General features: G+C 40.1%; 1 protein-coding gene and 3 non-coding genes across 10 annotated transcripts in view; 3 read left to right on the plus strand and 1 right to left on the minus strand.

Annotated features, from left to right (window-relative positions):
• The window catches only part of LOC119005117 (cytoplasmic dynein 2 heavy chain 1), a 105,055-nt gene that overhangs the window by 38,363 nt on the left and 39,449 nt on the right, over positions 1-27,243 (minus strand). For 5 of the 7 annotated variants that reach the window (XM_037072649.1, XM_037072639.1, XM_037072623.1 and 2 more), the window contains 22 exons: positions 26,901-27,038; positions 25,569-25,682; positions 25,226-25,386; positions 24,258-24,381; positions 24,018-24,139; positions 23,687-23,773; positions 22,934-23,060; positions 21,229-21,370; positions 20,552-20,661; positions 19,601-19,621; positions 19,091-19,189; positions 17,901-18,024; positions 15,658-15,821; positions 15,214-15,333; positions 13,658-13,792; positions 11,496-11,639; positions 9,527-9,616; positions 5,881-5,946; positions 5,721-5,771; positions 5,587-5,640; positions 4,679-4,810; positions 4,158-4,230 (listed from right to left, as the gene is read on the minus strand). In XM_037072649.1, coding sequence (XP_036928544.1) covers positions 4,158-4,230; positions 4,679-4,810; positions 5,587-5,640; positions 5,721-5,771; positions 5,881-5,946; positions 9,527-9,616; positions 11,496-11,639; positions 13,658-13,792; positions 15,214-15,333; positions 15,658-15,821; positions 17,901-18,024; positions 19,091-19,189; positions 19,601-19,621; positions 20,552-20,661; positions 21,229-21,370; positions 22,934-23,060; positions 23,687-23,773; positions 24,018-24,139; positions 24,258-24,381; positions 25,226-25,386; positions 25,569-25,682; positions 26,901-27,038 — 2,398 coding nt within the window. The remainder of the gene's footprint in view (positions 1-4,157; positions 4,231-4,678; positions 4,811-5,586; positions 5,641-5,720; positions 5,772-5,880; positions 5,947-9,526; positions 9,617-11,495; positions 11,640-13,657; positions 13,793-15,213; positions 15,334-15,657; positions 15,822-17,900; positions 18,025-19,090; positions 19,190-19,600; positions 19,622-20,551; positions 20,662-21,228; positions 21,371-22,933; positions 23,061-23,686; positions 23,774-24,017; positions 24,140-24,257; positions 24,382-25,225; positions 25,387-25,568; positions 25,683-26,900; positions 27,039-27,243) is intronic. The other 2 variants (XM_037072676.1, XM_037072667.1) reach the window with 1 other exon arrangement.
• Positions 550-622, plus strand: trnam-cau. The gene has a single exon. It is a non-coding gene; the product is annotated as a tRNA-Met (tRNA).
• trnam-cau lies at positions 1,842-1,914 on the plus strand. The gene has a single exon. It is a non-coding gene; the product is annotated as a tRNA-Met (tRNA).
• trnam-cau lies at positions 2,586-2,658 on the plus strand. Its single transcript has one exon. It is a non-coding gene; the product is annotated as a tRNA-Met (tRNA).

The following is a 27,243-nucleotide window of genomic DNA, read 5'->3' on the forward strand; positions in this document are numbered from 1 at the left end:
TGTGAGCCGGGAGAGACCACAGCAGCAGAGGAGAGCAACAACGGAGCCAAGGGGTGAACAGCCCAGAGGTTGTGGTGGAGGGAGGACCAGCAAAGCAGCGATGGACAGCCCACAGAGCATCAAGTACATCTGCTTATAAGTTAGCATTACTATGCTAACAGCTGATCGGTGAGGCTAACAGCTGATCAGTGGAGAAAGGTGAGTCCATGGAGCCAATTCTTCAGGTGTGCAGGCTTCAAAGGTAGTAGCGCAGCCTCGGAGCTTGTAAAGACAACTTCTTCTTTTAACAGAAAAAAGCCGCTTTGTCACGTATTGTGAGGCGGCGATATTCACGCCAGCATCTGGGTTGCCATGGAGATTGATTGGAATCATATTCATAGTCTTGTGTTTCCTTCAACATGCACTTGCCCTCTTTTGTCAAAAGTCAACTCTAAAGCCAATAAGTACAGTGAGTTTCGAAAAATATAAAAGGTCAATCAAGTAGACGTGTTAACATCGTTTCAATGGCAACCATGAAAATTCATTTCAATGAAAACATGGAAAAGTTGAGCCTTGTTGGCGCAGTAGGCAGCGCGTCAGTCTCATAATCTGAAGGTCGTGAGTTCAATCCTCACACGGGGCAGTTGTTTTAAAGGCATGAGTCTGCAGATAGATTTCTATAAAAATTACGAGCAAAAAAAACAACAACAAAACACAATGGGGGAGACAAGTGGTGCTTACATTGAATTGAGGCTAAATGACAAACACACAACTAATGGCAAAAATCAAGAAGCTACATGTGTGCCAGATTTCGACAGATACTCATCCCAGTGATATTGAATTATTGGAGATACAAACTCCAGAAGCGTCGTATCAGAAAACTTTACAACATTCAGTTGGTATTGTTACATTGTTGGCCGTGCATCTGTGATAGTCCTAGAGCTGCTTCAAGTCCAGCAACTCTCCTGCTCGCCTCTATTTGTTTTACACTATGCAGTGTGAATCTCTGACACCATACCTTACACTTATTCGTGCACACAAGTTCACCACTGACGAAACTGACTACATCAATGTTTTACAACTTCTTTGTTGGAATTACGTTCGTAGTCTTGTGTTTCCTACAACTTGCACTGGCCCTCTTTTGCCAACAGTTATGTCTGAAGCCAATAAGGAACCCAGGCTTTTTTATAACGTAAAACTTTACCTCAGGGATGGACAACCCCCTCTCGGATATCTCCTATCATCGCGCAGAGGAGGCCGGCCTAAGAAAATCTCTCCTTTTGTTATGTAATGAAAGGAGCTGAATCTGAACAGCCTGTAAGAGCGCTGTTTTACCAGTGGGTGGGCTGCAGAGACGATGCAGGACTTGTTTGCTTTCCTTATTCTGGGAGTTGGCAGGCTCAGGAAAGACCAGTTTGTATATGTAGGTGTTTTTCATAATATGGGACCTTTAAAGAGTCGTTCTTTCGAACTGATTCGCTCACAAACGAGCCATCTTAACTGCATCTGCCATAGTCCTCGAGCTGCTCTCACTCCTGACACCATACCTTACACTCATTCGTGCACACACATTCAGCACTAATGAAACTGACTACCACATAATTGTGTTCCTGCTTCTTTGTTGAAATTAAATTAATTGTCTTGTGCTTCCCTCAATTTGCAATTGCCCTCTTTTGTCAAAAGTCATCTCTAAAGCCAGTAAAGACGCTGAGTTTCGAAAAGAGTAAAAGGTAATCAAATAGACATTGTTTCATAAGTTGCTGAGCAAAGAGTTTAACATAGGCTCTAACTGCCTAGTTGGTACAATGCCTAGACATTTGACAGATGCAAAATTTGCTTTGATGACAATATGTCAATTTTGAGCCTCGTTGGCGCAGTAGGCAGCGCGTCAGTCTCATAATCTGAAGGTCGTGAGTTCAATCCTCACACGGGGCAGTTGTTTTAGAGGCAGATGGCAACAAAACTTAAGGTTGCACAGGGTTTACTGAGCATGTTGGTAGACCTCCATAAAAAAGACAAACATACCCCTGATTGCAAAAAGGAAAGAATCTGACAGAAGCCAGATTTCTACAGATGTTTAATCTTGTCTCAGCCACTGGTCTGTGAGAACGAACCAGAGAGAAGTAAAACATGGAATCAGGTCAGTTTGTTTGCTTTAAAGAGTCGTTCCTTCAAACTGATTTGTTCGCAAACAGTCCATCTTTACTGTGCATCTGCCATAGTCCTAGAGCTGCCCTCAGTGCAGCATCTCTCCTGACACCATACCTTACACTCATTCATGCACACACATTCACCACTACTGAAACTGACTATCACATCATTGTATTCCTGCTCCTTTGTTGGAATTAAATTCATATTCTTGTGTTTCCTTCAATGTGCACTTGCCCTCTTTTGTAAAAAGTCATCTCTAAAGCCAGTAAAGACACTGAGTTTCGAAAAATGTAAAAGGTAATCAAATAGACATTGTTTCATAAGTTGTTGAGCAAAGAGGTGAACATATGCTCTAACTGCCTAGTTGGTATAATGCCTAGACAGGTGAAAAAAATCATGGGAGTTGACAATTGCAACCGTGAAAATTTGTTTTGATGACAATATGTCAGATTTGAGCCTCGTTGGCGCAGCAGGCAGCGCGTCAGTCTCATAATCTGAAGGTCGTGAGTTCAATCCTCACACGGGGCAGTTGTTTTAAAGGCAACTGACAACAGAACTCAGGGTTGCACAGGCTGAACTGAGCCTGGCAGTAGATTTCCATACAAATGACAAACACACCCCTGATAACAAAAATGGAAGTATCTGACAGAAGCTACATGCGGGCCAGATTCCTACATATATTTGATCTTCTTCCATTGACGTAGAACATTGGCGATATAAACTACAGAAGTGTTGTACGAGTTATGTGCTGCAAGTCTTAGTAACGGGAATTCACAACATTCAGTTGGTATTCTTTTATTGTTGTCTTTGCATCTGTGATTGTCACAGAGCTGCTCTCAGTCAAGCAAGTGCTACAAGACGCAGTCTTTCAATGCTTAATTCAAATCAGAAGTAAATTACCACATCTTGTCACAGCACACACAATTGAAAATCAGCTTTATAAACATATATTAACACTTGCATATTACTTTCACCTGACACCAATTAGCAGCATCCCAGATAATGCAGTCAGAAGCCAACATGCCATTAGGATTATCTGGATTGAATGAATGGGCTCATTAGGCACAATAAACTAACCACTCTATAACAACATCATAACTGGGAAACTGTGTGTGTGTGTGTGTGTGTGTGTGTGTGTGTGTGTGTGTGTGTGTGTGTGTATAAGTAAGTGAATAGTAATTTGTGTGTTTGTGTTAGCGTAGGAGAGAGAGATAATGAGAAATGAGAACGGGCAGCCAGAATTCTCCAAAACTGTTTGTGGTATTTACTCAAGGACAGTGACATTCTCACAGTGACGAAAGACCCATTAAGAGAAAGGATTGAGAACACTATCATCAAAAGAATCAAACCATTGATGTTCGGAAAATTGCTCAGAATCCCAGAATAAAAGCCTTGTCTGCGAACATTTTGCTTTAGTTGACTGTGAAGGCATTAGGTGCTTGTGAGAAAACAAAGAATCTTTCCATACCAAAGAGAATAAAGGAGGATCTCGTCATTCATGATAGTTCATTATTCAAAGCAATCCTACTCAACTCAGAAGGGCAAAGATTTACTGAACCTTTATCAAAACAAAATCAAATCATGTTGCTCATACTTTTCAACAGCTAATCATCTTGTACAAAACATAGCTTCAGCTTAACATTTCAGCTGTTGCATTTGTTGTTGGTTTGTTTACCAGTGACATCTGCACCACACTTGAAAGGTATTCAAAAGAAGTGATATGTGTATATTCATTAACGTAACACTGTTGTGGTCTGACCAAGAGAAAGGCAAGAAGCAAGGAGAAGCCTTGTAAGATATCAATAAAGATGAGACCCATTTCCAGAGTGGCTCAGTGCCCAGGGACAGCACGTTCTGAATGTGATTTTTTTTTTGTTGTTTGACAGTGGGACATTGTAAACAATAATAGTTTTTTATGGGTATTCATATTGAAAACAGTAAACTGGTACTGAGCTTAACTCCAGTCCACACAGGCAACATTGATTTTAATAACAAACCAAAGCATAACCCTGATTTGAAGCACTTACCCAGGGCTTGAGTGGCAAATGCTGCCATGGCACTCTGCAGTCGGTCTGGTCTGACTGCCTGAACCAGTAACAGCTGGGTAGAGGATAGAGAAAAAGATAAACACAAGAGGAAAGAAACAACAGATATCCATTAAAAACATGTTAAACAGAAGGTCAGTCCCATTCATATCAAACAAAGGTATCATATGCAAAAAGCCTGCTTTTGACAAGAACAATGCTAATTTGGATTCATAGCCTATAAAAATATTTCTTTATTTATGTTTTTGAGAAAACAAAGTTAATGATTACTTTACTGACTTGACAATAAAGTGTGCATATCTGACTTTAGTGAAAAATAGCTTCTGTCTTGTTTAAGCTTTAAAATGAGACTATTTCAATCTTAATTCAAACTCAAACCACATGTGAAGGGATGAACGCGAAGACACGACCAGACTGTTTTAAGGGTGTGCAGACTTTTGATAAACCCTGTAAACAATGGTAAGTTGTTCCATCTGGCTGATGGTTTTTGATTGAAAGCTGACCTGCTGGAAGGGAGTAATCTTCTTGGCAATGGACGATGGGATTTCCTGTTCACACTGTGAGCTCTGCGAGAAGGACAGCCAAAGGTCTGAGTCACTCAAACACAGAGACTGGTAGAGGGCCGGGAATGTAGTCTGTGAAAGAGGGAAGGCAAAAATAAAAAGGGTGATGGGCAGGTCATAAGTAGATAAGTAGATCCAATCTTAAGCTCAGTAAGGACCACTTGACTGGGATTCAATTTATAATGCACTATAATTATTATTGATATACACTGGCTGGAGAAAAAAAAATACTGTTTACAATTAAAGCACTGATGTTGCACATTGCACACATTGCACAAGCAGTGGCTGCAGTGATAATGTACATATTCTATGTTGAGTTTGTGTCACAGCACTTTTTATTACAGCTCAGTAATAACCTGGCAATAGTAGTTTGATAATACAGAGGCAATAATTAAGTAAGACCATTTAATTACCAAATAAATTACCAGGTAGTAGCTTTGTATTAACAATAGGTAATATAAGACTGAAATGTATGTAACATAATGGGAGACATTTAAAGATAGTAACAGGGAAAAAATAATAGTTAAATGCTACCGATAAAAAGGTTATATCAGATATCATTGATATTATGAATTAAAAATTGGAATATGGTGACATGTATGGGACAAAAAAGACAGATAATAATGACATTACATATACTGTATCATAGGCTACTATCAGAGGTAATAGTTTCAAAATCATATTCAAAATCTTAGAAATCAAAGCTGGTAATAAGCATATTATAATGCTGAAATTCATCCTCTGTTGTGTTCCTAACAATTAATTTACAAAGTAATACTGTAAAAAAAATATTTCAATGCTGTGACTTGTTACAAGGAGTACGTCACTGTTTATATCATTGTGTTTACTTTGAAAATGGCCACTGCTCCATGCCTCTCCTGGTCAATCCATAAGGGGAACTCCTGCCGAGAGAGGAGAGGTGTGACTTAAGTTCATGCATACAACATTACAATGTGTGCTCCTTTTTTTGCTGCATTCTTACCTCTTTCTTAAACATTTCTCCTACGATGGTTCCAGTGAAGACATCCCATTCCTACAGTGAAGAGCAGAGTTAATTTTTGACAGGTCCAAGCTTAAATGTCTATTTTTAACATGTCACTCAGTGCTGAAAATGAAGATGCTAAATCTACAAAGATACTCACGCTCTCCTGGAAGAGCTCCGGGTGCATGCCTTTCACAAAGTGCATAGCAAACATCAACTGGTCAGCCTGAGACAGTGAAAAGGAAGGGAAGAGAGATTAATGTGCATATCAGAACATGCTATTTTGCCACGCTCAAACCCCAACGACTGCCAAAGGAAGTCATGGTAGCACAGTATGTTAGCATCTCTTCCAGACAGAGGGCAAACACACTTGCAGTCCCATTGCATGATATGCAGCTCAGCTTGCCTGACTAAAGGGCTTGTAAAGGGCTGCTACACACTGACAAAATAAACCCTGGAGACTAGAACTACACTGGTGGTTCTATCATCCCTTCTCTTTCTCTCTATCTCTCGCTTTGTGCCTGCCTCTCTGTCCTCCTTGTCTGCTGGTAGAGTTTGGGAGAGATAACAGAAACAGCCATTAATCAAGATGCTTATCTCGCTCCCACCCACAGAGAGAGACAAAAAGACAGTGACCAAGACACTTCAGTGGACACAGTGAACTTGGCAGAAAGAGGAGAAACAGACACAAAGCAGCAGGAAAGAAAGCAAATATACAAAAATGTACATTCACAACAAACACAAGCATATTTGTCTGTCTGGTTGTCTAACAATTACAAAAACTCAATGTACTTCTCCTGTAATACCTGACTTACAATACAATACTCTTTCAACAAACTCAAAAACAGACAGTGCGCCTGATAACATTCACACTGAAATGCAGCCACACTGCTTTTGTGCCGGCAATGTATATTCATGTAAATTTCATTTTATGTACTCAACAAAGGGCTGGCAAGGACTACCAATTCGAAAGTCATGCGATTTGAAAATTCTTCTCAATGTTGTGTTTTGAAAAGTGGCAAAATGTCAAATGACTGTGTTAATCTGATCAGTTTGGCTATTCACAGTGGCTGCTATCACTGCTGCAAACTGTAGGCATTGTTACTGAATATTCAGCTACAGAAGGGAGATGGTAGTCTCAAATAAAGTGGCTACAATCATTCAGATGTGCTTACTGAACAGTTACTGAATTACAGCATCACTGGGTGAGATTAAAACTCATTAGCAAAAGAGAGAGCATGCAAAGGGCACCAGCAGAATCAACTGAGATGAATTGGACCCCTAGTGGCCTTTCACATCCACTTCAAACCATCTACTTGAAAGCAAAAGTAATGAAGTGATACACACTTACCATGCTTATGCTTTTATTTCATGTGTTTTACATATATTCTTTTATGCTCTTTGTTCTCTTCATTCATACATGAGAAATAGTGCTATAGAGCAATTTGCAAACATCTGACCATGCCATGTGGGCCTGTGGTACACCAAACCACATGGCCCACAATATTCCTGTGTCAAGCTGTTCACATGAGACGTGAGCATCTGACACAGGTCAGGTAGTGTGTCACATTAGGACTCAGCGTCCACACCTACACCTCAGACTCCCTCACACGTTATGTTCAATGCCATGTATTTTTATGCACTTTCTCGCCCAGCTTGATGTGTTTTGATCTTACAGCCAAATTTTAGTTGTGACAAGGATTTAAGACTACTAACTGAAAGTGTAAGACATGTTTTCAAAATAAAAGAAGGGTTCATTTTATTCTGTAGAAGACATAACAGAAAATAACTAGCCAATTATATAGACAGTATATTTATCTACTATTTGAAATGGTCAGACAACCCTAATTCTACAAGTTCAATAACCTTCATAGCACATCTCTGCCTGTCAGCTAATACTATATTCTGTAAGTTAACCAACAGCTGCAGAACCAGCTTGAGCTGTGGTGAGGCTAACCTTCAGGCTACTTTTGGACCCCAGCTCTTTAATACCATGACCTCTTTTCGACCCTTTCCATGGTTCATCTGTTGATCCGATGTCTGGATGATTTACACCAAGCTGCCAAGTTCAACTCCATCCCTTGAAGTGACAGTGCACACAGCTGAACCGAGAGAGCTGAGCAATATGATATGACTGATCAAACAAAGAATGAAACACTGTCCTGGTTTTTCATGTGTTTTCTGTGTGTGTGTGTGTGCGCGCGCGTGCGTGCGTGTGTGTGAGTATACAGTATGTGTCAGAGAGAAATGAAGCAAACAGAGAGCAATGAGGATAAAAGTCTGTGAGTTTTCGCATGAACTGCTGTCATACTGGCACTCTGACAGGACAGGAACCTCAGTAGACAGTGCGACCTGGAACATGTCACACTTCAGCACATCACTGCAACTCAAACTACTGCATGTCATGAGAGAGATCCTTCCACATTGTCACACACACATACACACGCAGGCACGCACACACACACACACACACACACACACACACACACACACACACACACACACACACACAGGGTCTGTATCCTCATCAATTGTGTTTGTGGTGGAATTTATTTAACACAATTATGGAATAGTAGTGCCAACCACTGACATAAAGGGGAGAGAGGTTTGTTTCCTTTCCCCAAAGATCTATATATAACATGATATTTTCTATTTTTGATTCCCTTACCCTCTTCCTCTTTCTCCCCTTGTGCTGCCCTAATTTTTTCTCACTCATTATTCACCTTTATCTTTTCATTGGGCCCTCTCTCTCCTGTGCCCCTTGAATTTATCTTTCTTGTAGCGCAGATGTTGACAGGAGCACTGATAATGTAGTCCAGGGCTTCCTCTCTGCTAATGACTGTGCTTGCTACTGCCTGTTTCCGTGTGTGTTTGTGTGCAGGTGTTGGGTAGATAGCCTATAGACATGATCAGCAGTAAACAGACAGTGTGACTCTGCCTGAAAATTCCATTACCATAGTGGAAACATGCGCGCACACACACACACACACAGACACACACACACACACACACACACACACACACACACACACACACACACACACAAAGGACAGCGAAAATTACATTTACCATTTACTGCCTGATCGATGCAATGATTGCTCTGTTGGTCAATATTTACACTTAATCACTGCGTTAGTTGCACAGGTTTGATTGTATAAGTGTGTAAATGTATGTGTTTATCTGATTGTGTATCGATCAATAAGAAAACCACTACCAGTTCTACTTTAAATGACAAAACACAAAGATTTCAGTGCATCTGCTGGAGACCATGGCCTTTCAGCCATTTCGTATATGCCCTCTCTTGAGCGCCTCAGACTTCTTCCTCAAATCTGAATAAGATCCCCAAACTGAAGAGCACCAGAGGGACACCATTTTCCACACCGCTGCAGCGCTCCTTTAAAATGTTTTTTAAACCTTGTTAGAAGTAAAAAAAGTAACATAATATGTTTAGCCTGTCTGCTTAAACCTTGCATTATGATTATTTATAACAACATAAGCTACCTTGGCAAAGGAATTTCTCTGTAGCTGTGAGTAGATTAAGTGGAGATTTATGATGGCTCATGAAGAGTGATGTTTTTATGGCTGATGGTTGTTTTCAGATTAACATCCCATCATTTGAATTAACTAAACAAGACACAAAAAGGCAGAAATAAAACATATTTCAAAGCAGGCTGATTCTGTTTTGCAATCCAAACCCTGTAGTCACAACCCACTTATATATACAAATCAGCGGAGCAATGACAGACATTTTTAGACATGCTCAAAACTACATTTGTTCTATTTCTGTGTGTAATTGTGTGTATTACCTTGAAAAGTGACCGGCAGACATACTCGTACACCATATTCTTCAAGCTGGCCTCCAAAGCAGAAATTCTGGCTTCAGTATTCTCCACTTCCTAAAGTGCACACGCATACACAGACATGCACACAATGAAGTCAGAGGCAGTAAAACCAATGAAACGAGATATCTGTGATATTTCTATACCAAGTCATATTTACATTCCATATTTCTTGTTTCATTTTTACTTCACACCTGTATTGGCAATGTAAACATCTGTTATCCAAGTCAATAAAGTAGCTTTGCATTGAACTGAACTGAAAGGCATCACTCAAGAGACTGGCCTCCATCAACATGAAACATTATGTCTGTGTGTGATGTGCTTTTGTGCGCTTTAGAGATTAAACTATAAACGTTAGCCATGACATTTTCATCAAAAAGCATGTCAGGGTCGTCCAGCAGACATTTAATCTGTATCTTTTTTTGTTCCCTTTCACACTCTTTCATTCGTTTTCTCTCTAATACAAATTACTGCAGACTGATCAGCCACCAGGTTGAAGTTGGTGTCTGCTCTGTAGGGTGGGACAACAGTTAAATTTTAGTGAATGTATATAGAGTATGGAAGGGAAACATTGCTTGAATACACATGGGTCCATGAGTGCAAGTTAGCGCAGACGTCATGTGCGTATGTGCGTGAGAAAATAAGGGTATTGTTCAGTGAGTTATGTCGGACATGAGAGGTTAAATTTCTCTTCCAGATCTTGGGAACCATCTGCAGCTCATGGCAAATTAAACTCGCCCATTCAATACAAAATCAACAACAACAACAACAAAGAAAAAAAAAAAGATACAAAGGGAGAGAGTCCATGAGTCAGAACACACTGAATGTGTCCACAAGCCTACTTACACACACACAAACACACGCGCACACACACATACACACACACACGAAACAGTGGTGACCAGCTGCTGCCTGGTGACATTCTTGGATGACAGCACTGGCTCTAACAACCCACACAGGATTTGGGGAATTAGCGCTCAATCTCTCAACCCAGTGTGTGTGTGTGTGTGTGTGTGTGTGTGTGTGTGTGTGTGTGTGCGTGCGTGCGTGCGTGCGTGTATGCGCACGCGCTCTGGTTATCAGACAGTGTTTAGGGCTCAGATGGGGAACAGCGGTGCGATAGACAGTCCATGATGCTCTCCAGCTGCACAGGTCAGACTGAGATAAACCCAAAATGAGCCGAATTGAATCAAGCTGACCTGAACTGCAATAAAACCATGTACAAATAGGATGAGGTGTTTGTTTTTATTTGCAAAGACCTCTAAAAGTACCTTGCTATTTTAAATAAGCAATTTGTGATTGGTATAAATACAAAGAAAACCTTGTATCTTATTTGATATTGTGTTATTTAGTGTAGCATTATTCATGTAACATGGTTTTCACTTTATCTGTTCTTTTAACTCCTAACAATCTGGTTAAAACAGACATCACAATATATCGGACATTATCAATCATTATTAACCAATAAGCTCTTGTTAAAGCAGCCGATTACAGATGAAAGAAATTGCTTTACAGTTGTATCCGAAACACCTTATACTTTATAATATTAACTAGTGAACCCTTATATATGCTGTCAGGGTTTTTCTTAGTGTTGGAATAGTCTGACAGAAGCACAGTTTACACTTAAAACAGATTTTAGGAGAGACATGTTGCCATTTAAGAAAGATTCCTTTGAGATACAAATGAGAAGAATTACCTTTAAAATATGGTCTCACTCAAGCTTTACTGTGTGTGGGCTTAAGATGTCAAGTTGTGTTACCCTTAATCCTAAAGACTGGCAAACTGTACTACTATACTGCTGAATGATTCATTCATTTGTCAAGTTGCATGGACATGTTGTATGGATGTAGGTTTCGATTCAAGGGCATACCGTTTGGAACCATTATTGCTGGATGAAAATGTAATCATTCTTAACAGTTGTTCGGCATCCATTCACCTTCTTGGCCTGAAGAGCCCTTTGGAAGAGGCGCAGAAAAGAAGCAAGGCTGAAGCGGTACATGTTGTTGATCTTTGACAGGTCGGTGATGACAAAATACATCTTGCTGGCGCTTTCTGCAAGAGGAAGGTAGGCATCCCGCTCCTGAAATATAAAACATGAGGAGAAAGACAAAATTAATGGAGGGAGAGAAGCAGCAGAAATAAAAGCACAGATGTTTAAAATGCCAGCAATGGATGGAAGGCAGGGAAAGGAAATCCTGTGGGTATGGACAGGCAGAAAAGTAGATTGTGAAATGTTTATTTCAATCGAGATGGGAGGAGAGAGAAGGAGAAATGAGGATGGACAGCATGAGGTGTGATACGACAGGAAATGTGGGAAGACGAGGTGCAGACAAATAGGCTGAAATAGGCGAGAGATAAATAAATAAAAACAACTATGAGAGAAGCACAGAGGCAGTTCTGATGTAACACTGCACCCTAGAGGATGATTATGTCATACCTCTACAGCTCCATGCCCCTGCACCTGTGCTATCTGATGTTTGCAGCAGTTTGTGCAGTGAGTGGCTGTGACGTTGTTTATCTGAAGACCACTGAAACGGATGAAGTGTTTATGCCAGAAAACTAGATACAACTGCATCATTGTAGATAAAAGCCTCAACTTTTCAATTTCAACACAAGTACTGAGTGCAAGTACGATACTTTGTTCCAGAAATTAGAGAAGTAAAACAGTGGAGTTATTTCACATTTGCAGACCGGGCATTAATGTCATTCTGCATTCAATACATTATATCTCTGTGTATCTCTGACTGTCATTATCTCTCTGTGTGTGTTTGTGTGTGTGTGTGTGTGTGTGTGTGTGTGTGTGTGTGTGTGTGTGTGTGTGTGTGTGTGTGTGTGTGTGTGTGTGTGTCTTTCTCTCTCCCTCTCTCAATCTCAAATCCTTCTCTCTCACTCGTATCAGTGAGTTGGAAGATTATAGCAGACTGTGTGAAAGGAAATACCTAATTAAACCAGCTACTTCCAAGAGGTTACACTACAGTATTCCACGCCCTAATACTGATTCTCTTTGAAATGGCACAACATAAATACAGTAAATATCACATAAGAAACCTGATTTAAATGCATATATTTCATTTATTTTCATAGATTAGAACTGGTTAACCGAACATAATAAGGTAACAAAAACACACCAATTCATAGTTTTAGGTAATTATACACTAATGACTAACCCCTAGATTCCACCAGATCTGTGTCCGCTGCGTTACATCTCCGCCACACCAGCGGAGCTGATAGGTTTCACTTCAGTCTATGTGTTAAAATCCCCCAGGTCCGGTGCACTGCACATCTGTTCCATCCCAGCTTTGGCAGTCCGAAACCCTCCAGAACAGATATGCAGGACTTCTATTTCTGGCGGATCACGGAGAACGACGCAGCAATTCAGCTGAATTTAGCACCGAGCAGACAGGAAATCATGCGTCGAAACAACAATATAACATCCAGCTACCAAAATAAAACACTCCGTGTTGACACCAGCACACAAATCTCAAAAAAGAGATAAACACAAGCTCTACTAATCCTTTTGTTGGGAACACTTCGTGTTGTTGTTTTTGTAACACACCTATAACTGTGATCGCAAGTGATTATGTTATTATCACGGGAAGTCCACGGTTTTGTGACGCCACCTGTCAGCCGTACTGTGGCGACTCAAAACACAACCAGTGGGGGCTGGCGGGCGGCAGATGGCGGCGCAAAACTGGATCAGAGCTGTAATGCAGTGGACACATATCTGGTGTAATCTTGGGGTAACACTGTGATCTTACCCTCTCACTGAAGTCACACAGTGCCGAAACAAGTGATAGGGGGGCAGAGTGGCTGAGACAGATACACCATTCAGCCTATTACAAGACACTGAACCATCAACATGATTTTGAGGCTGTTATTTTAAGGGAAAAAGTTACATAATGTTGCTTTAAGTAGTGAGTTTTCTACCCAAAACAGCAGGTCTCCAAAAAGGTGGCTCAGCATGTATTATGAATGAAAAATGTAATAATCATAGATATGTTTTCATTTTTTTCATGACAAATGCAGCTTGTAAAAATTAATCATACCACATAAAAAGTGGTGCAGTGAGGTGTGTGCATACGGAGAACTGTACAGTACCTGGTCAATGGATGCCTGCAGCCTGTGTGATTCCAGCAGTGACTCCTGGATAAGGGCACTGCTGGCCTTGGTCTGGTTCAGACTATCTATCAGCTCCCTGTTCTCCAGAATATTACCCTGAGCTGTTGCCAGGGTCTGACACAGGGAAAAAAAAAAGACAGATGAACAAATGGGTACAAAAAAATACAGAGAGAGAGACACAGCGGGAGAAAAGAGGGGTGGGGGGGTACACAAGAAGTATGTTTTTATGTATTTGTCAATTTGATGATATCTGTGATCGCATAGAAGTTGCAGTAAACAGAAGGTATAATTTTCATAAAGGCCTGCTGAGGGGATCTTTTTCATTTATTTTTTTATATTCTTTAAGCTTTGATTGAGTGCTATGACTCATCCACTTCAACCCATGGAATCTATTCTCTGAAACAAACTGATAAAGTGTATTCAAATAAATTCAGATATAATAGATGAGAAAGCAGTGGAGCATGGAAATGTCAAGTCGAATATGCTCCTACAATTTTAGATTAATTACATGTCTAGTACCGGTAAAGCACTGACATCCTGCTCTTGGCTCTATATAGATGAGTGTGTATGTGTGTCCAAATTTCTCTTACACTAAGCGTTTGAATTTCCTGTGTGTCACAGTGTCTATCATCTGTGTGTCAATTGTCTGTGTGTTCATTCAAAAAGCAAATATGTGTCCGGCTTTTTGTATTTTTGCCTGGTAGTACAGGGAGGCCCATGAAGTATTTGGATAATAACTATGTTTTTAGTGTTTTGGCTTTATATTGTTGTTACTGTGGCTATAAAATGAAAACCTGCTGCTGTCAACTTCTCTTGAAGTAATGTACATGCATAAGTTTAAGAAATGCAACCCAAGAAACTTTAAGTCTATACTAATATTCTTATTCAAATCCAACAACTCCCAGAATTTTTCAGACATCAGGGAGACAATTATACTCAAGTTTTTTTCCATCTGTTTTGCAGGTATAAAAGTCGCAAAGTTCTAAAAGTACTAACTGAATATTCATAGAGACAACCCAAAATTAAAGTAAGCATAAAGTTTTAAAATAGTTTGGGAATATTTAAGGTGCAACTTTCCACCTCTCCCTGAGACATGGGTTCATTACCCAGCAGCTTGGCTTCCGGCTTGGCTGAGTGCTCCATCAAACACATCTGCCAGTGTTTACTGGGGGAACACCGGTGACAGATCGCATTCTTGTTGCTGCACTAGAAACTCCTCCTGTTCGGTCTGTACACATTGTCTCATTTCGTCTACTGCAACCTACTCAGGGAGTTTGCAACAAGGTCTGCAGCATAGGTGGAACTGAACATCCCAAAGTGGGAGAAAGGGAGGTGCACATTAACTGAGAATTATATATTGATTAGATTTTTATCACTGGGGTATATAATTGTGCTTTTGTAGGTACAGCTAGAATTGTAATTTACATAACAGAGTACAGGGTACAGCAGCAAGCGGCAACAAGTTCTCTTAGTACTCCTTAAAGTAAAATTGTCCTCTACGTTTCTCTCACTGTGTATGTTATCTGCATGTGTACCTCTAGAAGTGATTCTTCTAGCTGAGCCAGCTGTATCTTCTTGTCCTCCTCTTGTTGTAGTAGTCTTGTTTTTGCAGTCTCCAACTCTGGCTTCTCTTGCTGGATGGTCAAGGCTAGCAGCTAACGCAGAGACACACACAAACAAAGACACAAATGTACAAGTGGACATATGATATGAAATTAATGACATAGTGTACATCCACTCATTATAAACTGTACCATTTTACAGAATTTGCTCACTAAGCACTTAATTACTAAATTGAAAAACATTAAAGTATTACATTTTTTTTAAATAAATTGTTTTTAGCATTAATTAGCATTCATTTTGACCAATACTGCTCCAGCAAATGAACAGAAATGAACACAGATTCACACAGGCACGATTTACTTCAGGGTCAATATCACAGACTGCATAACTGTTTGAGTGTAGGATATTTGGGTCACCTGTCCTCGCAAGCCTGCCCTGGTGGTAGTGAAGTTGACCTCTGTCACCACGGAAACAGCATCAGGAGGGATGAATGGGGTGGGATTCCGTGTGGCCATGAAGAGACGGAAGTCCTCATTGTAATCAATAATTTTGTCTCCTATCTGAACCACATACCGAGGACCTGTATTTGTTTTAAAATTAAGTAGGAAGAGAAATACTCTGTGTTAACAACATAGAATGTATCATGCAGGCTTGTGGTCACTGTAACTCCTACGCTGATCCTTTAACTTTCTCCTCTACTCCCTGTCCTCTGGATGTCTGCAGTGCAGTACTACCATCCCTTTGTCTCGCCTCTTTTTTTCTGTCCTGTTCAACATCACTTTTAAGTGGATAACTTGCCCTTTCCAACACTTTCTCTGCTCTCTCCCTTTGCAGTGAACCTTCAAACAGACAACCGCCTCTCCCTGGATGATTCACAGCCTCATGAATCACCCTCATTTTCACAGGTATGTTTTCAACCTCTCTTTACATGCACCTACTTGATCAAATTTGCTGGAATTGGTATCCAAGAAACTGAAACATCACAGATAAAATCAGAGGGGCAGATTCAAAGACAGCCATGGATGACCATAATATGGTTCAAGTAGCACCCATCAACAAAGTATGATTAACAAAGCAATACAGATCACATTCCATTTTACATAGTAAATATTTACATATAAGAAACAAAGGGCTCAACTCATGTATATAGATTCAGTACGAGGTACTGATCACTCTTGTTGTGAATACAGAAAATAAAAGAAAGGACAGCACTCCCATCAAACTGTTTTGCCACATGGACCTTTTGGTGTGACGCCCTTCTTCAGTGTGTGATGTGGCATACTCCTTTTTTTTTCTTTTTTTTTGCCAGAATACACGTTTGATGGGAGTGTTGCTTTTTATTCTTCTTTCCTTTTATATAGTAATTATTTTAAATAACTGTAAAGAACTGTAGTTGTCTAGATTCTACAGTAGTTAAAACCACCACTTTTTCTTTGAATTTTGGATTAGACCCTGGATGCAGTAATTAGGTTTTAATAGATGTGATTACCATCACTTCTTGAAATGACCATTGAAGGAGTGTTTGATGTTTCAAAAAAGCACTCGTTATTCAACTTTGACCGTTTTCTTACAGTTTTCTTTCTTTAAGCTCACTTACTGCAGAATGAGAGGAACAAAGACTGAGTAACTTGGGGAAACTCAATAAATGAGTTCCTCCTGAGAAATTAAAACCCATCTCTTAAGGGTCCACTTCTGTGCTTGTACAACTAGTGGAAACTGACACGGGAAAAACAGTTGTAATTTTGACATACCAAAGAGTGATATTAAATGACAGAATTGATAGTGTGACAACAGTGATTTTCTTCTTTAATCATCTGTATTCATCCACTCTATTCATTGTTCATGCTCTTCTTTCCTGAGTCATTCGTAGTGCTTCTTCACAGTATGCTCATTACCACTTCAAAAATCCTCCTCATGGCTGTCTTGGTTCAATGCACAGTTTGTCATTTGCCTCCCTGTGGCATCAGCCTTTCCCAAATATGGAGTTACAGCTTATTCTTTTTGGATAATGTAAGTGGTGTTTGATCATAAGTGTCTGTTTTACGGGAGATTTCACAAACTGCTCCACTGCTGCCAGTGAGAATCCTTTGTATTTTAACATCAATCAAGTTGACTGAAAAGGTTGATACAATAACCCCCTAGCATTAAGATACACTGACAGGGGGATGTAGACTGTAGTAAAACTATGCAATGAATTCACTGACTTTCACACATGGCTGTTTTGCATGACAGTAACAGTAAAATGACAGTGACAAAGTGAAAAATTGAAAAAACGGATGTGGCTTGATGTTTTATATATGGTAAGCGGAATAAAAGGACATACTGATAACATTTTTATGTTGACAAATCAATAACAAAATATACATCTACAGAGTTGTTAGAAAGGTGAAGAGTAAAAGTGTTAGTTTTCCATAAAAACATTATTATTATTGTCAATCAATAATTCTAAAATTTGTCAGGTCCAAGTTGATTATTTTGTTTATGTCTGTGTAAGAATTTTGTTAGCTGGTTCCAGCTTCTAACAAGGTTTGTGAGCTTTTTAGTTCGCAACAACTAGTTGGTGAAACCTCTGAATTACATTCAAAAAGCTGTGATGCAGAATCAATTACTTAACCCCTACCAACTTTGAATGAGAGTGGTTTCGAGAGTGTATGCGTACCCTGTGCAATGAGGTCCCTCCTCAGCAGTGGGTACAGCACAGGTTCAACTCCATCCATCTCTTGGATGATGAGTGTTTTTCCGAATCTGACCGCCAGCTCCAGGGATGTCATGAAGTTATTATCCTACATGGAGCAGAGACACAGTCACACAGTTGTGAGAATGTCTTGAACACCAGTATTGGGTGGCAGCACAGAGCTCTGTAACATATCGTAGCAATACTGTCACTATTCCCAGGAACAATTAAAAAATAATTAACAGATAAAGACAAAGAATTGATTTTCTTATTTTTTATAATGTTGCCTCACTGAATGCTCATAACCACTCATCATATAACGACAAATTGTCTTTCCAGTTCATTTCTGCGCACACTAAAGCTCATCCAGCTCAGTCTGCCATTTGTGCATCCCGGCTCTGTGTTGACTATGTCAGGTTTGGGACAGTTGAGTAAAAGCAGCATTTACAACTGGAACACTACGACAAATATTTTAGTTTGGCAAGAAAGTAACTGAGCACAAGAACACAATATTAATTAATAAAACTTACGAGAACAAAAATAAATGGTAAGATACAGCTATGTCATTTGTCTGAATACAAAATACTTCTAAATCTACATAGCAAGACAGACAAGATGAAAATGGTGAACAGCTCATGTTTAACACCTGTCCAGTGCTTTGTGGACAAAGGCGTGATTACTGCAGGGATTACAATGCCATTATTACATTGTAGACATTCTGAGGACAAAGGAGATTTTCAATCTTCTTAAGTGCACCATGCCACAAATAATGAATGACACTAATTTGCAAATACTAACTAGTAATTAGTGATTAATGAGCATAGAGTTCAACATCGATTAATGTAATCATCTAATTTGTTCAAGTAAACAAGAGGGTAGATAGAGGAGAAAGTTAAAGGTGGTCTATTCAGATGTTGTCAAACAGTGATGGTAACTAAATGATGAGGGTACACTAATAAATGCAGTATACACTTGGATTCATCAGACAAGAAAAGATCACTTGAAGACTTTAAGTTGGAAAGTAATAGCTTTACATGCTCCTGCTTACATCAAAGTTACTTCACTCATAGGTCAGTTGTAGGCTCGATGTTTCTTACCAAAACGTATCACCAGTGTACATGAGCAAGAATGTCTATTGTCCGTACTTTGACATGCATACAAGTGTGTGTGTTTACCTGTTGGTTGATAACCTCTAGTCTTTGGTGACTGAGATGTGTCCGTAGCCACTCTGTAGCTCTGGACGACGGGTCGATCAGGAACGGACAGGCAACACTCTGAGCACAAAACAATCGTAAAGAGCTGTGTTTCAGGTTACAGCTCGGTCCTGTCTCACTGCTGCCATGCTTATAGAGCAGCATCAGTCCAACAGCAGGTAAAAGAATGAAGTCCACCACCCTCCTCTCAACCAAGGATTCTCTTTCTCTTACCCAAATATATATATATATATATATATATAATGTCACATTTATCTGAACTGTCTTTTTAACAGACAGCAACTAAGTCATATATATATAACATACACAGTACATCAACTGAAGTGATTTGATACACTACAATTAGACACACACACATATAGACACAAGCTTGTAAGGGAGACAATCGCACAGACAGTGAGAGTAACAGAGAGGCTACACAAAACTCTAAGTGCGGGCTATAAAAGGATGAATTGTGGAACAACTTCTTACCCGTAACTTGAGTGCATTGATCTGAAGGCAGCAATGGTAAAAACAACACATACACACAATACAGACAAATGGAGGACAGATGAATGGCAACAAGGGCAGAACTCTTGATACAACCATTAATGTAGAGATGGATTGTTGAAATTAAATGATATAGTTATATCGTACTTTGGTGTGTATTAAAGGGGAATTCCAACACAGACAGAACTTTCTGTTAAAGTGTAAGATTCATTTTATAACCACAAACACAAGTCTCGTTCAAGTCTCACTCTGTAATCATGATGGCTGAGTTTTTATAGTTGTTGCTTCATCTTGATTATCAAAAAACAGTTAAACAGTCAGCCATGACTTCGGAAATAAATTCTTGCTGACAGTTAATCTACATAAACTCCTAACTCCTCTCTCCAACTCTGACCTTCCACAATCATCTTCCTGCAACAACTCATCTCTCATGAGATTGTAGGGCAAGACATCTCTATGAGCAAGAATTTTCAGGTTGCAAAAGGGATGTTATTGTTTCACAAAGAGGTCTATTTCTGTGGGAATTGTTTTCTTAATCTTGTCAGACATGTAGAAATAAATCCTCCGCCTGAGTGCCAAAACCAAATATTTTTAGTGGGCATAACTTTGACGGTCGTAGTTGTCCCGGAGGATTACACTGCAGCCATTACAACTGTACTGCGGCTTCAAGCTGAGGCGATCTGTGTCCAAAAGTTAGTAAGTGTGAATCATTTACACACGAAAACATATAAATGGTCCAGGTGTAAAAATACAGAAATCCTCCTTTTAGAAAAGGGCATTCGATGCATAAGACGAAGAGTTGTTTTAAAGTGACACAGTAATTCTTACCGTATTACTAAATTCGGCCTACCAAGAAAATAAAAGACCTTGTGATTAAATTGCTTAAATTTCAGATATTAAAAAATTTGACAGACAAGCAGGTGAATGTCTAACCTGTAGTATGACTAGTGCATTTTCCATGGAGAGGTCATCAGACGGCAGCCCTTGACTCTTCCAGATCAACTGCTCACTCTCCGAGCACAGGAATGACCGCAAGTCAAACTCTATTCGACAGACAGAACAATTTTGGAACTATAGTGGGTACATGGCGCAGGATTTTGTGCAATAACATGCACATCTGAAAGGAAAGAGGTTGTGAAGCAGAATAATACAGTCAGAGCTATTGAAGAAAGAGCAAATAGTGCTGGAATATACTTAACACACATTCATTTGTGTGGGTGGAATATTAATATTTGAATAGAAAAGCTGCTAAATTCAAGAGATTATGCTTGGTATATGAGAGGTAAAATCCAGCAAGTTTAAACTGTAATCCTTAATTAGTAATTGTGTGAAAATAAAGATGCCCATTGTCTGAGGGATTTAAGACAAAACATTAATACGAGCAGAAAGTTTGGTCATCACTTTTCTGTAAAATTCTGGACTTGGAGTGGTTAGTCAGCCCTAATATTTATCAGAACCAGAAGCTTTAAAGTGCTGTATATTCTGCTTATATGTACAGTTTTAGCACAGTTCCATGTGTGTGGCTAGTGGTGTGTTTGTCAGCTGTTCAGTACAGGAGTTGGCATATGCTGACACTGTGTTGGCCTAGCTATTAGCACTAGTATATTTACTCTGCAGCCCTGATTGAGTCATCCATGTCTCCAGACAGTATCTTCTACGGTCTTCAGGAGCTGCAGACAGATAGGTGATGAAGGCTGCAGCCAGCATTGCCCGCATTGGGAGCGTGTCCAACTCATTCTTTATCTCAGACATCTGATGAACAGAGAGAAAAGAAACAGATAAGGTAGAGGAGGGAAGAAGGGTAGAGAGACAGGTGAAAACAGTATGACAAGAGAGGGAACCACGAGGCACCACGAGGATAAGGAGGAATTAAAAAAGGCAGGGATAAATGACGGGAGGAAAAAGACAAATGTCAATAACTAAGCCCATGTGAGCATGTGATTCCCCATTCCCTCATTTAAACAGATTAACCATGAACCCAATTCAGAGTCACAAATGATCCAAAAATGTCTACACTGATTTTGACAGATTAAAATAACTCACGATTGCAGGGACAGACTTGCACTTTCGGAGCTAATGTGATTAACGCTGTAATTGCTAGGATGGTGACGTTCCCTTTGAGGTAGTCAAAAAATTAATCGGATGTCAAGGATGTTAAAAGTGGACACGAGCGTGTTAGGCAAATAACGTATGATATTAATACTTTAATACTGTCAAGCATCCTGTCTACTATATACTTCTCAGTGTAATAATATCATTGTTGGCACCTCAGTCGAAAAAACTGACCAAACTGCTTTCTGTTTTCCTCATAGTCACAACTACCAAAAACTAGGGCTGCAGTAGTTTGAGATTCTCACAGTACAATAAAAATCTCAGAAAATATCACAGTTTTACAGTGTCATGGTAAACAGTTTAAGGCAATTATATTATGGACTGACAGACATGGAACTTGATATAAAATTTGTTTATACAGAAGATTTCAATACTGCAAATAAGCAAATGTACACAGTATGTTAACCAACAATTTTCACAGCATGGTTTACCTTCAAAAATAGATTTATTGCTGTAACCCTACCGACAACACAGTTAAAAAGATGAGTTTATTCATCAATTTAGGCTTTAGACTTTAATAGAGACATGAAAGCAGATAGAAACGGTGCCAGGCTGCCTGCCTGATTGGCTCACCAGTCATCCTTCGCCAGTCAGATGTTGTACCCGGAGGCAGACAAAACTGCATAATGAAAGCGAGCTTTAGAGGGAACCAATCTAAACGATGATGGTGACATTATTCTATAGCCACTACATTGTTCAATTAACATATACCTTATAACGATAAGTTAACGATAAGTTCACAATAAGTCTTTTGCAAGGTTCAACAACTCAGAGGCATTAACATATAGCTAACTACGGCTACTGCATAGTGTGCATTAGATTTAGGGATGAAGTGTGTGCATATATGCGTGAGTATATTAAAGTACGTGAGTAGAGAGTAAACTGGCTCTTTGGCGTGGGCCTTGAGGGAGGCAGTGAGTGTGAGGGTGGGCGGGTGTGTGCGCGCGCGTGTGTGTGTGTGTGTCAGAGATTGAGTGTTTTAATTAAGGCGCAGACAGATGCTGTAGAGAGGAGTAAAAACAGCCAGAAGGGACTCAAGACAGCAGGATACATCCCCCTGTCGCACACACACACACACACACACACACACACACACACACACACACACACACACCTCCTGTTGCTCTTACATGGCAAATGAGTCCCCTTCTCAGTGAATGTGTATAACCTGCCATACATCAACACACTCATACATCAGACTACCTGTGCGTTCCACCGTGTGTGTTCTCCGTCTAGTTGTGATATGAGCTGCTGGGCCGCAGTGATCGTGTCCTGAGCTTTTGTTACCTCAGCCTCCAATTTAGCTGCCTCTGTCGTATGACACTGAAACCTGAGAATCAGTAAGTAAATGGTTAATTCACATTTGATAGATCAAAGATATTGACAGTAAATCATAATTTCTCTTGTAAATACTCTATGAGGAGAGGAGAGGAGAGGAGAGGAGAAGGAACAGATAAGTGATAGGACTAATGATTGGAGAGGGCAACGGTTGAAGATCAAACTTGCATCGTGAAGTTCACCTTTGTTGAACTGTGACCTGATAAGTGCTGGGACTGGCCAATTTAAAACAGGGTTGAAAAGACCTGCCCTTCAGGCATTATTGATTGTTTGTATCCTTGTTTACGTAACTACATGCCGAGAAGGAGGGATGCTGCATGGCTGGCAGCGGGTGAAAGTGAGGGCAGCTACAAAGAAGCATATCATTTGGTTCTCGTCAAATGCTACAGTTACCCTGTTAGCCGAATCACCATCAGAAGATTATTGAAATCTGCCTCCAGTCACACCTGCTTTTCACCATGGCTTGAAAGTAAGTTTTGCTTTGCCAGGTCTGGCCCTGCCATAAAATTATTATTTTTCTGTTGATCAATATGAAGTCAGGACTGTATACAGTACAGTAGAAAAGGAAGGATGAAAGGAAGAATAGAAAAATTGATGGACAGTTGGAAGGACTCATACTTCTCTTTCAACTCGTTGACTTTGGCTCCAACCGAGTTGAGCTGGTCCTCCAGTTTATTCTTCCTGCTCTCTGTTTTCCTCAGGTTTCTGGACACAGTTACCAAATTAAAGAAAATGATTTGCTGTATGCATGTATGTTAATTATGAAGAGGTTGTCTATGTGCATCATTCAGTGTATGTATGTGTGTAATAGATTAGCAAGAAATCAAGCTCAAGGCCACAAGCTCATAGAATCAAAGTTGCAAGTATAAGTTTTTGTGTTTATGCACATAGCTTATGACCAGTTGTTTGGCTGTGTTGAAGAAGTATATTTGCGTTTGTGTGTTCCTACTCCATGAGCCCAGCCTGCTCTCTCTCCAGTGGCTCAATCCTCTCTCGGACGTGGGAGTATTGTACGTTGGCTTTGACCCAGGCAGCCAGAGGAGCAGCCGCTGCACTTGCACGCTTTGCATTCTGACCATTAGAACAAAAGCATCATAGGTCAGAAACAACTCAGTTAGTAACAACAAAGGGTTAATAACCTCTACCGGCCCTACATGTATTTCTTATTCTGCTATTGTGACCAGCTGACCTTGGGATCGAAGGAGGCCTTGTTCCTGTTGAGCAGCTCTTCCACACTCTGTCGAATCTCAGGGGTGATGTTCCTGGCCTCAAAGGTAGCAATGTCCTCCCTCACACCACGTTTAGCCAGAAAGCTACAGGGAAAAGAGGGGAAAAGAAAAAAAATGGAGGAGAGATAGGATTGGACACAAGTAGTAGCAGACAAAATACTAAAAAAAGAAAGACAATCAAATTTTACAGCAATAGAGCAAAGTAAAGCAGAGATAATGACATGTTAGAGAGAGAGAGAATAAAATGATTTTTTTCCTCCAGAAAATGAGTAAGTGAATGTTAATTCAAGCCTAAAATTATGAGACTTAAATTTTCTTCATCTCTAATTAAGCGCAAAACCATTGCAACGTAGTCTCTTTGTTACTCATATTTAGTAGATCCATCTCTACCACGCTCCCCTCTCTGTCACACACAGACACACACTCACATGCTTTGTTACTTGTGCAGCGCTCAGAGAGGAAATGGCTCACCCAATCAACATGAATCATTAGCGGGGCAGAATGTTTTTTTATCTGTCTGATCGCCTCTAAAAGAGCCCATGGTCAGATGAGTTAGTTGTAGTAAAACAGCTCATTTAAATCAACACTGGAACATAAAGGAACTGCACAGATACAATCACGCAGCATGTGCTCCAAAGTCCATGAGATAAACACATCAATATGTATTTTGAGGTATATATTAGACATTTTTATCATTTAAAATATATTCAATATACCACAATTTCTGTCTCAATACAAGGTTCAATTGCTTTTTGGCAATGTGATATATACAGTAACAAGTGGGAGGAAAATATCACTATTTGAACGAGACGACAAATTATGATGATGTTCATCAGTTTAATTACTCCCACTGGGGAAATTTTCTCTTCATCTATCCATCGTTATTTTTTTGCCTTTCAGTCCTTTTACACATTCTTCCCCCTCTCACCTCTTCATGCTGACCCAGGAGGTGTCGAAGATGCCCATCAGTCTCAGTACCCCCTCCAGGATGTCTCTGATGACATCAGGAGGCATGCGGAGGGAGCGGATCTCAGACAGAGCTTCAGGCTTGATGTTTCCAACTGCGCGCTTTGCTTCATCTACCAAAGGCTAGAGGGCAGCCATGATAAGAAGACAGACATGTACATAGGTAAAGAAGTTTTAAGTACACTTAATATGGCAAGTATGAAAACAGCAGAGGCCAGTTCTATGGATGTATGCCAGTTCTATGTATATATGTATGCTTTTTTTTAAGTAGATGACTGGTCTCACAAGTCAAACAGACACATTACCTGGACTTCCTTCAGCTCATCATCTATTTTGGCCTTTCTCTCTTCAATCTTGGAGACTTCTTGAGCCATCTTTCCTTTAATCTTCTCCATTTCTGTCTTCTGGTCACTGGCATTCTGGATATCCCAAAAGATAAAATTAAGTTCATTGTGGCTGATTGAAAATACAACCTTAAAATGTCATTCTGAAACAGAACAATATAACAAACAGTGCACTCCCTTTACACTTGCCATTCCCAAGAAAACTTGACCCTGACATGGTAATATTATAACTTAAACGTCTCTCCACAGCCGTTTAAAGCATAAATGAGTTCCCCTTTTTCAGTGCTTCAATTCTGAAAAATGACAAACAACCCCAGTCCTTGTCTTGGTAAAGATGAAAGATTTCTTTAAGCAACAGTCAGAGAAGACATGATCACTGTAGATGAAAAGAGAGAGAGGGTATGAACATTTGGCATCCCTAGAATCTATCCATCTTATCACATCTCACCCTCATTCAGAGTCTCCACCATCTCTCCAATTCTCCCTTGTCAAGCCTTGACCTCTTCCTATACACCAGATCTTATTTTCCATCCTCCTCCAAAGTATCTTACTCTGAAGGTTTGCTCCTCTAAGCCTCTATTGCCTCCTTTGTTTCAACTCTTCATCGCTTTGTCTGACTCCTTTTTTGCCTCCCTGCTGTGTCCATCTCCACTGGAGAAATGGCTGCTACAGCCCAAAGGGACGACTCTAGTCGTTAATTATCACTCTGCAAAGTGACTCCGGCAAACTGACAGTTTTTCCTCCTCATGTTTCTTGTGTTTTTCTCCCTCATTCTTTTCCTCCATCTTACTCAAAAAACAGATTCCCCACAGCAAGAAAGACAGAGGGATATCAAAACTAATGAACATGGTTCAGCATCCTCCACACATCCATCCATCCATCCATCCATCCATCCATCCATCCTGAAGACAGAGCCAGCAGGGGGAAATGGAACATGGATATGAAGACAAACACTGGATGAGAAGTCACAGAACAAATAAATGCTGATACCCACACAGAGAAGAGAAGAGAAGAGAAGAGAAGAGAAGAGAAGAGAAGAGAAGAGAAGAGAAGAGAAGAGAAGAGAAGAGAAGAGAAGAGAAGAGAAGAGAAGAGAAGAGAAGAGAAGAGAAGAGAAGAGGGCCAGCAGGGACGAGGGCCGCAGCAAGAGTTGAGAGGAGGACAGATGCAACTTGGAGGAGACAAGAAACCCTGCAGGACCTCTGTCCTGCCTGCCACTGAGTGTCAAAGTTACAAACATTGACATAACACATGGTCACAAGCATACACATACACACAGAATCACATACACACCTGCATGGAGGTGGTGATTTCCTGCAGGGCAGAATCTGCCTCCTGTTGTTTAGTCTTCAGCAGTGCACTCTGCTCTGCAGCTCGCCTCTTCAGCTCATCGACCAATGCCTTCGCTTCGTTCAGCTTCGACACTCCTGCCTGCAGAAACAATAGCAGCTTTAATGGTGTCCTTAATTCTAAGGGCAAGTGCATACTTACAAACACTGCATTTGTAAATAGAAACAATCAGAAATTGATCATCAGTGCAGACAGTATTGTAAACAGTAATGAGTTTATGCTAAAATCTATTTTAAGTGCTATTGTTTGCCAATATATGGGATTTTGCCAACATGCCACAGAGTAT

This window comes from Acanthopagrus latus, chromosome 2 (genome assembly GCF_904848185.1).
Source record: "Acanthopagrus latus isolate v.2019 chromosome 2, fAcaLat1.1, whole genome shotgun sequence".
Classification (NCBI taxonomy): domain Eukaryota; kingdom Metazoa; phylum Chordata; class Actinopteri; order Spariformes; family Sparidae; genus Acanthopagrus; species Acanthopagrus latus.